Raw genomic sequence first — 18,858 nt, forward strand, 5'->3', positions numbered from 1 at the left:
ACAAATCTTTTAGATCTAATGATTTTGTCGAATGTGTAATTTTGCTATATTGGAATCTCAGTTAAAATCTAACTTGAAAGGGTTTTGTTTATTATTTACAAAAATTGGGTTTTTAATTATCCATCGATATTTATCAATGATTTATTAAATCATGTACTTGTTTATTAAATAACTTGTGCTGTAAAAAATTACAGCAAAATATAAAAAACATTTTTTAGGTTTATAATATTTTTGTTTTTAAGAAACTCAATAGATCCTGAATTAGGTACAAACAAGCATAGAACAAGAATTTTTTTTTTTTTTTTTTCAGTAAATCTTGTGACTGGCAATCATATTTTGAACATGTTAGAAAAATTTATTTATATCATACTATTATAGTGCATGTTGCATATGACAAAATAAAATGTAAAAACTAATAACCAAATGACCCCAACAAGATAGTTGTAATCAATATATCTAATTTTATTTGATTTAAACAAAATTTTATCTGAGAACGTCCAGAAAACAATGGATTATTAAATACACATTCCTAGTATGATATAACAGGGCTTTACATTGTGAGTGAAACAGTCGCATTTGCGAATGATTTTTCAAAGTGGCAACTAGAAATAATGAAATGCTTATCTTTTGGCGATTGTATTTCTTTCACTGACAATCTTCCAAAAGTTCATTACTGCGTGAAAAATATCTTTTCAACTTTCTTTTTTTTAATAAAACAAGCAAAATCAAATTATTTAAACAATAAAAGGCTTAACAAAACAATATTTTTTTTTAACAAAGGCTGTTTAAAAACATCTGAGGAAATTCAAATGTTTATACTTTCAAGTATCAACTTAAAATGTGTTGTAGATTTAGAATTACACTTATTTAAAATAAAAAAGAGCACAGAAAATCTTTATGATGTACATATTCGTCACAGAACGAAAATGTCATATTAAAAATGATGTGGGTTTGCCTAGTAACTTTTCTATTTGGCTAGTAAACAAAAATATTTAGTTGTTAAAGGTCAACCAAATATAAATTTGTCCATAGAGCCCTGTATAATAAAAGTAAAAACAATGATACTGATAATAGAAAATAATACTAATAATGATAATTATTGAGATGCTATATTTGCTTAGCTACACTTCACCACTACCTTTGTTTTTAATGACTACCATTTTTTTACCCCACTTGTCAAGCTTCAATTGCCCCTGGCTCGAACCTTACTGGAACTATGCACACCACTTTACGAGATTTCTGACTTGTGATTTATTTAATCAACCAATACATTGCTCGTAGATTTTGCCGTTTGACTCTATTTGGGTTTATGTATTTCATTGTTCAACTTCTTTCTCTCTACTGTTTTTAAAGTAATTCTTTCAAACGTTTTTTCTACCAAATTTTAAGGACTTTTAAAACTTTATTTTAACAGATGGTAGCAAATTCTTTTGTTTACAAATTTCAAATTTTTCAAATTAATGCCAATTAGTAATTCTTTGCTTTCATTTTGTTATTTTCTCTGTAGAGAAAAGCCTAATTTTTGAAAATATAGAATAAGGAATTTTTTTTTTTTTTGTTTCTTGTTTCAACTTTTGATGTAATTTTTATTTTTCATCATTTCTGTCTGGTATTAATGCTTTAACTATAATATCCATCATCCTTTTATCATGATAGAATCTAACATAAAATATTTATATTGTTCAATAATATGCAACAATATACATTCACATTAGACCTTCTGCATAATCATGTTTCCTCAGATATACCAGCAATCTCCTTCCACATTGTGTTCTGCAATCCTGAACGTGCTGCCTCAGAATTGTGTAAATGAACATGTATCACTGTCACATTTTTGGAGTTCTTTATTGGCAAACTCTTGTGATGTTCCTAAGTTTTATGCATTTCCTAATTAGCTTATTAGCCTCTGTCTATTGCTAACGGTTTTATGACCTTGGTTTAATAAATGGGGGAAAAATAATACTCACAAATGAATACATGTTGAAATTTGAGGATATCTGTTACATGGAGAGAATGATACGGTGAATGTGTGACACAAGTCTTAATGACAGGCTTAGATCTGATGACCTCAAAGGAAAATGCAATCTGAATAGCATAGGGGAGATATATGCCAAACAGGAGACTTAGTCGGTTTTGTCACATTGAAAAATGAATGAATGCTTAGCAGATTTGAAACAGTGTAACAGTATCAGTTGGCAGAGGAAGGCCAAGTAAAACCTGGGATGAAGTAATACGGATGGATTTAAGAGAAAGGGATAAATAAAGACCTAGCTAGAGATAAGTTTGGTAACCAGTTTCTAAGAGCTGTCCAAGACATGTCTGCATATAAAACGGGCATTAAACTGAAGATGATGATAATGGTGTTTCACTTTTTTTATTAGCTTTCTTGAAATAGCAATTCTCTAATACCAGATAAATCTGTAAATTATTCCCCCTGCAACTGTCTTTTGTCTTGCTATCAATTTATTAATGTCGTTGTCTTATGTAAATGTAGATATATTTGGGAGACAGGAGATTAGACATTTCCCTTCATAATTTTTAATCATAAATATCAACTCTCTGAAATATTAAGTTTGAAAATAAAATCAAAACTTTAGTGACATCAAATAATTATATTGCTTTATTACTTGTGTGTGTGTGTGTGTGTGTGTGTGCGCACACACACACACAGAGTTAAAGAAGTATTGGAAGCTTCTTCAAAAGTAGACCTATCAAGAGGTGTAAAGCTTAACAGGTATGGTGGAGCCTACATATAATAATAGCAATTATAGACAAAACAAAGTCATATGTTGGTATACATAAATTTATTTGTTGATGTAATAAGGAAAAACTGTAATTGGGGAAGGCGTTATATGCTATTTATACCTAAATATTTCGAAGCCTTGTGTTTCTCATCAGAAGAGGGGATATATATATATATATATATATATATCAGTCTGACAAGTTCATGTATCCAAATAGGAAAAGTCATACTAATGTAACAGAGCTAGAAACGTTTTAAAGAAATGATTTCTCACATTTGCCTGTAACACCTAATAAGCTGCCATTTTAGCCTCTCTCACTTGAACAGTGCAAAAAAACAAAAACAAACCTAGTAACCCTTGCACTGTTTGCCAAGCTCCAATGTCTACCGCATCATCAGAGTTGCATCCCTTGTTTTTCAAGTACTTCCACAGAATATAATCTACTGCACTTCTACCCACTCGTCCTAAATACCCTTGACCAACCTAATGAGCAGCAAAATCCCACCCTTTCAATGTAGAGGTCCTTAAATGATGGAAGCTTTTCTACTCGAATAGCTTTTTTGACTCTGGTTACTCATCTTTTAATCCTTCCCCCTTGTTATTTTTTCGAATGTACCGACATTGCAAAAATTTAATGGGAACAAACAGCTTGCTGCTCAACTCTCCACCTATCACAATAGTCCCTTATGCATCGGTGGCAATATGTCTTTATTTAGGATGAACCAACGTAGGAAAATGGTTTTCTATTACCCTTGACAAAAGATGTTTTACATTAAAAAATATATTTTGTTTCAATGTTTTAATTTTTTTTTTCTGCTTTGATATCAAATTTATTTTACTGGAAAAAATATTTTTAAAGAAATTTCTGCAGAATTGCGTCAACTAACAGCCTGTCAATATACTGCATTCTAACAATGTATGGCCTGTTCGTCTTGTCTGTCTTGTATTAAATTGCAAAAATTCAGTTTCGTTTTTCTTAACGCATTTTAGTGATTTTTTTATGATTGAAAAATTGAAATTGTTTTGATTTAAAAGAAAAAAAAAAAAAAAACTTTTATGTAACAAATGCACATAGATGGTGTGATCCATGGTGTGTTTACTATGAAATTAACAAAACTTTCAGGTCCCAATTCCAGTTGTTCCTAAATCCTGAAATTAACAAAAATTTTTTTTTTAATAAGAGAAAGATAATCATTAATCAGGAGGGGGCCATATATTGCCTGTTACCATTATACTGTTTGCAAAGCAAAAATCGGAAGTTAAACTGAGCAGACAATCTTGACTATATAGCCAAATGTTTTCATTGAGCTTAGGGATTATTACTTTTAATTAAACAAGAAAATGTTAGTAAAATGTAAATTTACCTGATTAAAACAAGATTGTTCAAAAAGTTTTGTTCTGCTCAGCAGTCTGCAGTCATTCGCAATCATGTTCATGTGTGTTCTATTTCTAGTACCATATATATATATATATATATATATATATATATATATAGTAAGTTATGAATATATATTGCCATATATGTTTTCATAACTTACTACCTAGCTCTACCTATGTATAAAACACTGTTGAAGTAAATACTGAAAATTCATGCATACGATTATATGTTCATATATTAGTTTATGTGATTAAATGAAGTAATCATATATATATATATATATATATATATATATGTTTGAAGATAGGTCAGGCCTGCTGAAGCAGATGTTTTCAAGTTCTCTAGTGTTGATGCTTAGTATTTCAATAATAAGTATAATTTTTTTTTTAAATCTGCGTATAAAGTAAATATAAATATTTTCTATCAAGGTATTTGTGAATACGTGTGATTACAGAATGTAACTGAAGAATTTGTTTAAAACATTTTTTGTGAATTAATCTTTTAGATTTCTTTATTGGAAGAAAGGCTTGGAAATGTCATTCTTGTCTTCTCTTTACTATCGCATGTATTTTAAAAAGTTTATGTGACTTGCACAGTATTTTAATTTTTTTTTTAAAGACTTACTAAGTATTTTAGAAATTAGCATTTTCACTCTACACGTGAAAGTATATGGTTCTTCTCTTGTCCGTCAATTTCGTGTGTGTGTAAAATTTGAAATTCAAATGTTGGAGGTACGGATACAATCTTATCTAGGTGTGAATATCTTTGGTTTTAGATGCAAATATCACATTTCTATTGTCAGTATTACTAAACTAAAGCTTTAACTTTGAATTTAACCTTGATCTTCAAAGCGAAGCAGATCTGTTTAACCATTGCTTTTTTTTTTTTTTTTTTTTACAGTTGGATCTATAAAAAATTTTTTAAGAAAATCTTTGGTTTCATCAAATCCATATATAAAAAATAGCAACTAAACAAATCTTTTTTTTATAAAAAACATGAATCAGTTACGTGATAAAATATTTTATTAACATTGGAAATGTTATGAAAACTTTTCTTTTTACAGACAGTTTTCGTAATTAAGTTCGAATATACTACTTGCTTTGTCACTATAATTATTTATTACACCTCCTTAGCCATGTTGTTTTTAATTGTCTTAATTAAATCAAATAAAAAAAATTGTGCAAACATTCATGCAATTAATACATTACAGATAAAATTCTTTGTATTATTTGCATTCTTAGGACTACTGTTTTCATCTTTAGTGTTATTTTTACAACGTTTTGGTCAATGTAACCTATAACCTTCACGTGTATCTTGTCAAGCTCTGGAAGTTGCATGAAATTTCAAACAGAATGATTTATTTAATCCACTGGAGTAGCATGTTCTCGTTCCATCAACCATGACTATGTAGAAGTTCTAAGTAATTCACAATTGTATTTAGTGTCGCTTGCACTAAGGATTGAACCTTCAACTTCTAGAAAAGCGTAACTTACCACTGAATTTTGCCGAGTACTTTATCCACTATGCTACGAGTCTTTGTGAGAGTATGTAACCCTCGTGGGTTAAGTAAATGGTTCCGTTCAAAATTAGGTGCAAATTCCTGAGTTTGACAAGATGCACCTGAAGTAGGTCAGAGGTTACATCGATTGAGACGTAAAAATAACTCTCAGGATGAAGTATGAATTAAAAGTACTGAAGTATCTAGATAATACGAATAATCAATCTTCATCTCAAAAGTTCAGAATATAAGATCAAATTCTATTACATATTTCATCCAATAGTTCCCAAAAATGGCCCATTAATTCCTTTTTTTACTATTACTTCTGAATGCATCCAATTCCAATTCTGAAAATATATGCTTTTACTCATCTTAATTTAATCTGACAAGCTTAATTGATAGATCTAATTTTTGAAATGTCTTTTATAGTTAGAACCTTCTAGATCAAAGAGAAATATTAGAATAAAAGCTACCCTAGTTTGAAATGCCACAAATTATTTTTGTGCTTCTCTTTAGTAAAGTAGTTAATACTAATTTTTTTCTTGTAACTCTTTATTAGTTTTGTCACTTATATTCATTTCTTCAAGTCTTAATATTACATCCCAATTTTTATGTGTGCATACTGAAGCAAAGCTCTGAATGGAGTCCTCCTGTCCCCTCGCAATTTCTCCACCTCTAACTTTTATTTGGGTGAAGCCCTGCCATTCACTAATGAAAACATTAACCAATGTGAGAGAACAACAAAGAATCTTATTAGTTAGTTACCTAGACTAAGCACGATGAGTATATATAAAAACACCCAGTAACATACATTCCATGCATTTTAACGTAACAATTTCCTATGGGGGTGAAATGTGGAAGTCTCTTTGTAGCTTACTTGCCACAATTATATTTTCATAACTTACAACCTAGCTCTACTTGTGCATTGAGTACTGTCCAAGTAAATACTGAAAATAGATACATAAAATATTATGTCTCCTTATAACATTTTATGTAGATACATGAAATAATAATTATATAGATACTAGTGGTTTGACATGTTCTATTTTTTTTTTTTTTCAATAATATTACATGTGAGTGTCTCTTATGAGAGATTAATATATCTTTATTGAATTAAGTTTCACAGTGAAAATGAATACTATTACTCAGCATTGGGCTTAATTCAGGGTAAGTCCATGTCAAATCAAGAAATTTAGGATTTTGAAACCCATATCCTCATATTTTGTAACTTGCTCCACAGATGCCCATAATAAAAACTAAAAAATCTTGAGAAATTGAGCATGTGACTCTAAGCAATTTCTTATTTATATCATTTTCTGTTTTCCATAAATTGAACAAAACAAATTTTTTTTATAGTTTTCTGTGGTTTAAAGATACTTCGTAGTATTTGCATAAATGTCCAAAAGAAAAAAAAAAAGGCTACATATCAACCATTTTTTTTTTTTTTTTTTTTTTTTTTTTGACTCCTATTAGTGCACACGTGAAAATTTCCAAAATTTGATAAAATCACATTTCAGAGCAAATTTGATGCTATTTTTGGATTCTTCTGGTCAAAACATAACCAGAGTGAATTTTCAGGGTCTAAACTGAAAATATTTGAGAAAATGTAATTATTAAAATGTCGCTTAGACTATACAAAACAGAAAATGCTTTTAATTTGAAACCCTTGGAGTTACATGCCCAGATCTCCAGGATTTTTAGATTTTATGATGTTCATCTGTCGATCAAGTTAGAACAAAATCTAAGAATATGGGTTTCAATCCCTGGATGATTTGAAATGGAATTACCCTTTAGTATTTTTATTATATATTTTCTTAATCAGATTTTTCAGTTAACTTTCTGAATGGGCCCATTATTATTTGTTGTTACAACATTATTTATTAGTGTCTGAAGATAACATTTTAATTTATTTTTAATCTTTTTTGTTTTTGTTTGCTGATTTTAATAATTTGAATTTGAGTGCATTTAATTTTTTCTTCAAAATTTCTGAAAATTGTTTCAATTAAAAAATAAAATCCTTTAATATCTTTTAGAAACTGTTTACTAAAAATTCATTCTTCTAAAAATTGTTTGAAAAATTTAGCCATAATTTTTGAACTGTCACTTTCTTATGACATGAGTCGTTCCTTCATTTTACTTGATATTTTAATTTAAATTTAAATTTTGGTTATAGTTAACTTACATACTTCCTAATCTTCTGCAAAGCGCTATTGAGAGTAGTGACAAGGCAAATCAGTTCCTTTGCTTTTATTAGGTATTGGATAAATTTTTATGATGTTTGAAATTTTGTTATTTTGATTTCAATTTTATTTTTATACTTTCATAAACATATATTTATTATATAAATTTAAAAAAAAAAACTTATTTTTATAATTTCGTAAACATATAAAATTTCAAATAAAATAAAAACTTATTTTAATTTTGTTATTAAATGTGAAAATGAAGACTGTTATTTTTATCTGTATAATTTTTTTGATTTTTATTTTTAACAATGTCCTATTTTATTTTGATAAATCAATTCACAATAGTAATACTGAAAGACAATTAAAGTGTGCCTTGTCACTGCTTCCGGTAGTGCTTCATAAAAAATTAGGAAGTATATTAGCTGACTATAATCTAAATTTCTTATAGTATAACTTCCAAAAAATGATCTGGTAAAAAAACAATTACAAGTAAAAATAAAATTTATCAGATTAATGAGTTTTATCGTACGTTTTAATGTAGAAGAGTTGTGCAACAAATTAAGTTGGACAAACTGGCTTATCTCCCTTTACTTTACATCTGCCATTGAAAAAATAGAAAATGCTGAATCATTTGTGTCTATGATTTTTTTTTGTGAAGAATAAATCTAGTATATCTCCTACTGAATTATTTTTTGTAATTTATACAAATTTTTACATGACTTGTAATTACATGATGGTGTTTTTAAGTAAAATCCATTTGTTCAAAATTCTATTATACTACACAAGCACCAAACATGGTTTTATTTAAAAAATATATTCTATATGCACATGAATTTTAAATATTGATATGCATCTAATTTGAAGTATATTTTCGAAATAAAATCATATTTGGTAATCAATTTTTATCTCATTTATTAAAATTATTTTCAAAATATTTAAAGATATTGTAAATATAAAGCTTTTCCATTAATTGCCATTTTCGGTGCTTATATTGCAATTGGCATTATATCTGTTTTTGAAAGTATAACATTTTTATATCAAATACAGGGTGTCCCAAAATGATCCGACACATTTATTGATCAAGAAAAAATTATTAATAACAAATAAAGAAAATATATTCTTGATTTTTTTATTTATTTATTTTTTTTTTTAATGTGCATAGAATGCCATCTTATTTCACACAGTCTTGAATATTAAATTTGCCAAATGTTTCCCATCATTGCTAACACACGATTGTAGCCATTCACAAAAGTTTTCCATCAACTTTTGTGAACGTCTACAATCGTATGTTAACAATGAGAAACATTTGGCGAATTTAATATTAAGTCTGAATCATTTCAGGTGTAATAGCAGCAATTTCAGAACGAATAGTTTGTTTTAATTCTTCAAGAGGTCAAGGGCCTCCCCACAAGAAAAAAATCACAGAGGTTTAGATCAGGCGATCTTGTGGGCTAACAAATATCATCACAGTAGTCCAATTCATAAGGGTATTCTAAAATTTAAAAAAAATATGCATAAATTCAGATATAAATGAATTTTGACCTAATTAAAATAAAATGGCAATCTACGTACATTTAAAAACTAAAAAATATATTTTCTTTATTTAATTTTTTTTTTACCTACAAATATGTCAGATGATTTTGGGACACCGTGTATTTGTTTCAAAGAAAATGCAAAAAAAAGAAGTGCCTATGTATAGTATTGTGCACAAGTGGAAATCGCAGTTCAGAATAAATTAACAGCGCACTCTTTGATGTACTTATGTTTCAAGCAAAAATAAGTAACCGCAACAAAATTTAGGCAATATTAATTGAGTAGAATTTTATTTTAAAATAAAAAATAAGTTTGTATTTGAATTATTCAAACTACTTTTCTCGTCATTGGCACATTTCGGTCAATGCAACCTTCAACCTTCTTCAGGTGGATCTTGTTCGACTTGACAATCTGCACAGAATTTCAAACGGAACCCTTGATTTAATTCGTCATTTATGACTGGATAGAAATCCTAGGTAATTCGCAATTGTGTTTTTGTGTTGCCCGCACTGAACACTGAAAGAGTGTAACTTATAATTAAATATTACCAAGTACTTTATCCACTATTCCATGAATCCTTTGAAGGATTCCAGAGCTTTACAAAGTATGCCTAAAGAAGAACGGAGGTTACATCGACCTAAACATTGTGTGAATTACACTTAAGATTAGAACAGTAGTCCAAATAATCCAAATAATCAATCCTCATCTCTTAAAATTCAGAAACGTTAAAAATAAATTTTCTATTTTGCCAATTTGCCGTTGATAAAAGCGGAAATCCCATAAACAAGGGGAGATAAGTCAGTCGTTCATTTTCGCAACTAAGAATGAATTTTTGCATGATACATAAATATATCAGAGTTTATTTAGAACTGCTATTTTCATTTCATTTCATAATATATATATATAAGCACCATATTTTCTTAGTGACAATTTAAAAAAAAAATCCATATCTGATGCTTATTTTTTTTATTTTCAGAGAACAAGTAATATTGATAACAGCACATACGATTTGTATGCTATTCCTAAAAACTCGGATTCTCAAAACCCAGATGGTAATTATTGGATTTATTTTTCTATTTTTAATTTTTTAGATAAAGTGTCTTTGTTCTTGTTCAGAATTAACCCTGTATTAAAAACAAAAGTAAAGAAACATCTGTATGACATGACAAAATGAAAATATATTCCAAAAATCACATCAAGTGATCAAGTAGTTTTATTTTTAAATAAAATAAAATTTTATTAGTATCCAAGAATTCATTCTCACCCGCCATTTTGGGAAAAAAAAAAAAAAAAAAAAATCTCAAGAAACAAGGGGAGATAATTCAATAATTTATACATATATAGGTAGATGATTGTATCATGTGTTGAGTGCTTTTTGGATCCGTAGAATGATCCAAATATTTCCTGTTTATGCTCATCTTTCACTCTTGTATATTTTAATTTGAATTCTTGCTGTTTCCACTCCAAAGACATTATTACAATCACAGATATGACAGTGATGTTAATTCCTCATTTAAAGAGAAGCAACTCTTTAAAATTATTAAAACGACCTGCAAAGTAAAATTATGAGATTACATTTTTCATAAAACTATTAATTCATTTCTCATCCAGAATTCTCCCTATATTAAAAAAACAAAAATAAAGAAAAATCTGTATAATTTACATACTCTTAACAAAACAAAAATATTATATTTCAAAAAATCACAAATTGATCCAGTATTTTTAAAATAAGAAAATAAAACTTTGAGTATACAAGGATCGACTCTTTCCCATCATTTTGAAAAAAAATCTAAAATAACAAGGAAGATAACTCAACACGAATTCATACTTACTAGATTTGTTGTAATGCATGTTAATCCCCATTAATTGCTTGAAAATGATTTTCTTTATAAAAATAAAACTACTTATCAATTTACATGATTTTCGGAATATGATATTTTCGTTTCATCATGGATATGTACATCATACAGATTTTTCTTTATTTTTGTTTTTATGATATAGGTGAATTCTGAACAAGAACCAATGTTTTGTGCAACTGAAATGTCATAATTTTTTAAAAGGTTAATTATAGTAAGGATGAAGCATTGTTTAGTGCGTATGTAAAGGTAATTTATAGAAGGCAATACAATACGGATAGACAAAATTAAGACTCTGGAATGAGCTAAGCAGGTTCACCTTTTATTAATACATATACATGGTTTTGTTTTTTTAATTTGTTATTTTTTGCTCTAATTTTCAATGATCTGACGAAGAGAAATGTTTGTGAAATATATTGTACAAATCACACAAACACAAGTAAGGATATAATAAATGTAATGAAGAATTTGCCACGGTGTTTGATGGGAGCATATGAGGAGAAAGAAATTAGTGAGTAAGCATCGTGCTACCACCTCAGAAAGCCATTTGCATAGGAAAGTGGTTTTTGCCAGAACAAAAAGAGGAAGTTAGAGTAGTGAGTAAAAGCAAATGGCAATAATTGTAAAACATGCATCAGATGTAGGTAGCTAATATGGGCATATTGAATGTATAAGTGGCCAGTGTGTTTACAATGCTTTGAAGTTATTTTCTAGACAGGGGAAGGGGATTTTATGTATAGCGATAAAAGTATATATATAAAACTTAAAATGAATACGCACAGCTCATTCCACTGTTGTCTTAATTTGTCTTCAGTTTGTGTCTGTTATATCTCTGCATTGTATTACGTTCTATAAATTACCTATATATATAATCATTTGAATATGAAAATTGTTATTGGTCTCTTACACAGAATATAATCAGATTGCAGTTAATCCAATAAACATTGTTTAATACTTATTTCTTAACATTAGGAAACTTGTAGTTTTGTATTGGACAGATGCTATAGTAATCCCATTAATAGATTATACAGACAAAAATATCAGAAAGCCTTTCACTCTATGAAATAAAAGAAAAGATGCTAATCCATATCTTCCTCCCACCAAGAAAAAGAAAAAATAAAGAAAAATCCGTATGACCTGACAGAAAGAAATAATTGTTTACCAAAAATGTTGTAAATTGATCAAGTAATTTTATTTTATTGAAAGAAAATCATTATTTATTGAATTTGAGTTTTTCCTATGCCCCCCCCATGTTAAGAATGGCTTTCCAAAAATTTCAATTATTTGGAATTATCACCTTTCTCTTGCAAGATGGTTTTGAGAAATCATTGATCAGCCATTTTTTTTTTTTTTTTTTAATTAAAACTAATTTTTTATTATTATTTTACATGATTTTTGGTGCATGATATTTTCTTTCTGTTATGGTTATGTACACCATACAGACTTTTTTAGTCTTTTTGCTTTTTCATTGGTGGGGGTATGGACTTGCACCCCCAAAAAATATTAGCTGATTTTCAATAGAGCAAAGTATGTCCTAAAATGGAGTACTGTTGCCACATCTGGGAAAGAGTTGCCCAGAGCACACTTTCTTGCCTTGGCAAGATATAAAACCGGCTTTGAAGTTTGTTATCACAGAAGAGATATAACAAGTTTTTCTGCTCTATTCTTATTTTCATGGCAGATGCTTGACTTAGCTTCAATCTATGGTCTCTCTTCCCCTGTAAAACAAATTCGCCTAGCTACAACTAATGCCTACAATTTCATTTTGCACTTTTCTGTTTGTACCTAAAACTTTTGTACTTTTCTGTTTGTACCTAAAACTAAACGAAAATATCATGAGCAAAGTTTCTTTTCTAAATCTGTGGGACCACAATGACACAGGGCTGCTTCATTTTCAAATTCAATGTAAACAAATTCTTGTTGAGCCATTCTCGTAAATAATTAATTCCTACCCAATTTTCACCATTACCATTTATTATGGCATTCAATCGTTAACCTTTATCCTAGAGAGAGCTCACTTAAAAAAAAAATTATATCCTTAAATATTGTATTTTTAAGTCTTCTTCAACTCTAATCCTTTATGCTAACGATGGATTGAGATTCAAATACTTGTATCCGTAAGTTAATAGATAAAAATCCGTTTTTAAGCCTCTAGTTTATGGGTTTATGGTGGTCATTTTGGTAAAGATTTCTTTACAGAAAGTGATTTCTTTTTTTTTTTCTTCATACAGATGCAATGCGAAAATTCAAATATTAGGAACTTATAAACTTTGATTGTATTGTAGTGTCTTTTTTTTCTGAATCATTTGAGATGAGAATTGATTATTTGGACCACTGTTCTCATCTTGATTGTTATTCTCACAATGCTTAGGACAATATAATCTCAAACCTTTCGTTAGTTGTATATTGTTGAACCTGGAAATCTATATGGAATTTTGAATGGAACCCTTTATTTAATCCATGGGGGTAGCATGCTCTCATTCCTTCAGTCATGACCATGTAGAAGTCTCAAGTAATTCACAATGATATTCTTAGTATTACCCACACTAAGTATTGAATCTTCAACATCACAAGCAGTGTAACTTAGAACTAAACTTTATTTAGTACCTTATCCGTTCTGATGCAGGTCCTTGCAAGATACACTTTAATAAGATCAAAGATTACATTGACTAAAACAGTAGTCTGATTAATCCAAATAATATAAATTATCAATTCTCATCTAAAAAAAAAAAAAAAAATTTTTTTTTCAAAACGTGATATCATGTAAATCTATCATTTCAGCTCCTGAAGGTAAAAGATCGGCAGGCCTCACTGCCGTGTGGGTCGCTCGTAATCGATTTGCTGTACTTGACAGAACGCATTCAGTAAGTTTTCACATTTTCTTTATTTACTAAACTATTTCACTGTAAAGACAGTTAACAGGGTTTATAACTCAATCAGATTATATGGATTTTGAAAGTATGAAATTTCTATATCGAATATTTGTTTAAAAGAAAAAAACAAAAACAGTGTTTATCTCGTATTGGGAACAAGTGAAAATTGCAATTCCAAATAAATTAACAGAAGAAAAAAAAAACACTTAATGTACTTGTATGCCATGCAAAAATCTGTATCTACACCAAAGATTAGAAAAAATGGAGTAGGAAAAAATTCAAAATATAAACCAATTTTATCGTATTTTGCCAATCTGCCGTTGTTAAGAGCGGAAGTCCCATGTGGGAGAGGGATTACGTTATTCTGTCATTTAACCAAATAATAATGAATGATAGATTGGCAGAATCTGATGAAACTGATTTTTGATTAGGATGCTTATTTTTGCATGATGTGTCTATCAGAGTTTATTTTTTTTATTGCTTTGGAACTCTCCTGATGAACCGCCCCCTTAAGACAGTATATCAACTCTCCAATACTAATGATTACTACGATACTATCCCATTGATTACTGTACATGCAATAACCCTTATCCCTGAGTGGCTTCTGGGCCTTGATAAGTGGTGACTTCCACGTAAAAAAAAAAACAAAAAAAAAACCCTCTAATTTTTTAGTTAGTATACTAAAAAATTAGGGTTTTTTTTTGGTTTTTTTTATACAATACTATATAAGCACCGAAAATAACCTTTAAATAGCAAATGTAATTAGTATACATCGACAGCTATCCAAAGTTAAGTTTACATGGTTTGATACATATCAAAAAAAAAAAATGGAAATATATTTTAGAAAAGAGCCTTAAACATTTGAGCATAACTATGATTAATCTAAAAAAAAATCTTTTTAAAATGTTCTTTTTTATACTTGAGCTATATAGCTCAAGTATAAAAAAGAACATTTTAAAAAGTTTAAATACTTGACTAAAGCTATAACTTTTTTAAAAAGAAAAATGATAGAATGAGATTACAAATGAATTCATATCAATCTTATTGAATACATTTCATTCACATTAAAATTACACCTCAAGGAACTTTTGTTTTAAAACATTTTTTCTTGCTAATAAATTAGAGTTGATGGTGAGACTCCCAATTAAGGAGCTTTGGCCATTGGGAGTTTTGTGCCATTGAATGGTGTCATCGGAATTTTGTGCTGTTGGATTGTGTTATCACAGTAAACTTCTGTCATATATAAAATATTTATTCTGTTAACAAAATCTGGTGCTTATTTAGAATTATACTTATTTAAAAAACAAAAATACAAAAATACCTTCATGATGTACATACTCCTCACAGAATGAAGATGCTATTTTCCAATAACAAATTGTTCAAGTATTTTTTTTTTAATTACGAAAATGATGTATAAATAAGGGGGAAATAATTCAAGTCAAACTTTCAAGATCAGAATCAGCTTTATAATGGATACTGTTGGAATTAAAATCGCTAAAAATCATAACTTTCTATTTTCTAAGTTAAAAAAAAATACTTGATCAATTAATGTAATTTTTTGAATACGACTTGATTTTGATGACATACATCATAAAGATTTTTCTGTATTTTGTTTTTAAATAAGTATAATTCTAAATAATCACCAAATAGTTTGCCTTAATCAATGTTTTCTTTCTGTCTTTTAGATTGTTATCAAGAATTTGAAGAATGAAATAACCAAGAAAATGCAGACACCCAGTTGCAATGAGATTTTCTATGCTGGAACTGGTTGTCTTCTCCTTAAAGACAATGAAAGCGTCACTTTGTTTGATGTTCAACAAAAAAGGTATAAAAATATTTGCTTCCCCCCCTTCATTTGCTTCATCATGGTTTCAGTTTTAGTTAAGTCTGGCACATATCAATGTATTACATAGATAGAGGGCATCATGAAGATGACCCTCTATAATCATTTTGTTTAATTATTTTAATCAAATGAAAATCCGTACCATCATCGTTGGCTACCAGAAGTCATGTGTACATGTTTCAACTGCTGTGATCCTGCCAAACTGAATAAATTTATCACTATATGCATATCTTATAATGTGTTGAAACAAAGGTCGCAGCATACTTCTTATATTAATATATATGAGAAGAGTAGAAAGTGAATCTTGGATTTAAGTTCGGTGGACTTATAACTCCTGCTTCCCTTATTTTGTTCTTTAGTCCTCATATTCCATGAGCACTGTTTCGTACAAAGAGGAAAAAATTGCTGTTTTCTAGGTCAGAATGTATTCCATCTAAACACTTATTGTTTGCAAGTTTTTGACCTTGAAGTATTAGTATTTTTTTTTTTTTTTTTAACTCCTTAAATTAATAAGCTTCATGCCTTGACTAAAGTGATTTCCATTAAAAAAAATTATCAACCAATTAATTTAAACAAGAAATTTTTGGAAAAATAAGAAATTCAACCAGATGATTGTCTTTGACTTACTGAGGTAGTGAGGGCAAGCTGGTGATAGTTATGTTTTAAACACACTTAATTATATTGATGTTTTGTTAGATCATTTTTTTTAAGTTCATTTTTTTTTTTTTTTATTAAGCTGTTGAGAGGGTTGACCTGCTACTCTTTTTTCCACAATTCTAGATTATCTGGATAACAGTTAATCATGTTAACAGTTGGAGTCTTGTTGTATAGATAACATATAGCGATAGTAGGCATCTTAGTGATGTTGCTCTCTATTTTTTTTTTATATTGCAGTTGTCTGTTTTTAATAACAATGGTTGTAAAATTTATTAATGACTGTGCAAAATCATTTGGGGTTTAACTTTTTTGTATACATTATTCAGTATACATGCATAGTATTCCATAATTCTTTCTCTAACCTTCTGATGCTACCAGATCAGACTATCCGAAGATATTGACTTCCTGATCTAAAATGTACCAAGCATTGATGTTATTGTTTTTTGTAAAGGAAAACTTAGATCATGTTCTGCAAGGTCAAAGACAACAATTTTACTTTACAAAACCAACCAAACTCAACTCCATGAATAAATATTTGAATATATAAAGAACTTGAAGCATAAAACTTTTTTCTAGAATTACTGGATTCAGCATTAAATAATTTGAAAATGGTTGATATGCCATAATACCAAACCAAACCAAACTTCTCCCAATCCATTTTCCATAAGGGGAAGGAGGTTGGTCCTATACACATCCGCTTTCCTTCGCAATTCAGAAACAAGAAAAAGATTTTATCAGCTTATCTGCATTGTATAACTGAGGACTTCCTGTGATGGAATATGTTCAACGTAGCCTTAATTCCAATCTTTAGCCACTTATGGAACTTTCCTATTTTCGACGTCATCTAACATTGTAAAACATTTTTGACACTATTTTAACACAGCCATATGCAATATTGCTATAGGGCTTATCAAATCTGCTTAAATTTAAAAAAACCCAAAAAACTTCAGTTATAAAATAATATAAAATCCTTCTCTCTTTTTTACCTCCTTTTTTTTAAAAAAAATTTTTAAACAATTTAGTGGCGGGTCAGTTTTTTTTTTTTTTTTTAGATCCATATATTCAATTTCAAGTACTGAGATTATTTTAATAACTTTTTTAATTTTCTTCAGATCTTTGGCTACTGTGAAGGTTCCTAAAGTGAAGTATGTTGTTTGGTCCCAAGACATGACCCACGTTGCTTTGCTGAGCAAACATGGTTTGTTGAAATTTTCTATTTTCAAATCATTTGTTCTTGAACATGCACAATTATATATATTGTGCAGTATAATTTGATTCTAAAAAATGCATTTTAGGTAAAAACACTATTCTATACTTGTCATGTCAAAATTAGTAAAAAAATTTTGAATTCCAAAAATGATCAAATAATTTTGCTAGAAGTATTTTTCACAAAAAAATATAGATATTAGCTATCCACCATTTTCTATTTTGAAATGACAGCTCTGAATTTTTTGTCAAAATCATAGTTTAATTACTTACCCTGGATTTTAAGAACTCTTCAACATTTATTAATTTTTATTTTTACTTGTAATTATTTTTCTAGTCAATCATTTTTTGTAATTTTTACTAATTTCGGCATGACATGTTAGTACGTAATAGTGTTTTTATCTAAATTGAATTTATTTGAAATCGAATTGTACTGCATAAGCACAAAAGGGCCATTCAATGAATATGTTGATCTTTTTGAAGAGAGCAGGGAACAAGTAATTCTTTTGGTTTTTTTTTTTTGGTTTTTTATCTCAGAATTTATTTCTACAAATCTGATCTATTTTATAATTCGTTTATGACAAACATTATTTTTAAGTTTATTTAAAAAAAAAAATTTTTTTTTTTTTTTTTCCAGTGATTGCTATTTGCAGCCGCAAACTTGAAAACTTGTGTACTATCCATGAAAATATTCGTGTCAAGAGTGGTGCCTGGGAAGAAAGTGGTGTGTTTGTTTATACTACAAGCAACCATATAAAATATGCATTGACCAATGGGTAAGTCGATAGTAAGACTTTTTTAGCAATGTTGGCCAGACATTAAATTGTTGAATAAAAATGTATTGGATCATCTCCATTAATAATGGACAAAGTATAAATGCCAATGATAATCTGCATACTTTTAATTTCAGCCATTTTTATTAATCTAAAATATTTCCATTATTGATTTCAATACCCCAAAAAGTTGAAATTTTTTTTTTTTTCTGATTGCGATTAATGATCCCAGCATTAATACTAACCATTCTATTATTTACTTTAATAAATTGTTGCATGTTAGATTTTAGTTTTTGTTCAAATTAGTAGCTAAC

At 28.7% G+C, this 18,858-nt stretch overlaps 1 protein-coding gene across 3 annotated transcripts in view; it reads left to right on the plus strand.

Annotated features, from left to right (window-relative positions):
* Positions 1–18,858, plus strand: part of LOC145284481 (coatomer subunit alpha-like) — a 138,939-nt gene that overhangs the window by 88,466 nt on the left and 31,615 nt on the right. For all 3 annotated transcript variants that reach the window (XM_080133340.1, XM_080133342.1, XM_080133341.1), the window contains 5 exons: positions 10,313–10,388; positions 13,974–14,056; positions 15,751–15,890; positions 17,678–17,763; positions 18,409–18,547. In XM_080133340.1, the coding sequence (XP_079989466.1) occupies positions 10,313–10,388; positions 13,974–14,056; positions 15,751–15,890; positions 17,678–17,763; positions 18,409–18,547 (524 nt within the window). The remainder of the gene's footprint in view (positions 1–10,312; positions 10,389–13,973; positions 14,057–15,750; positions 15,891–17,677; positions 17,764–18,408; positions 18,548–18,858) is intronic.

This window comes from Euprymna scolopes, chromosome 9 (assembly GCF_053919585.1).
Source record: "Euprymna scolopes isolate OS-2025 chromosome 9, ASM5391958v1, whole genome shotgun sequence".
In the NCBI taxonomy this organism is placed as follows: domain Eukaryota; kingdom Metazoa; phylum Mollusca; class Cephalopoda; order Sepiida; family Sepiolidae; genus Euprymna; species Euprymna scolopes.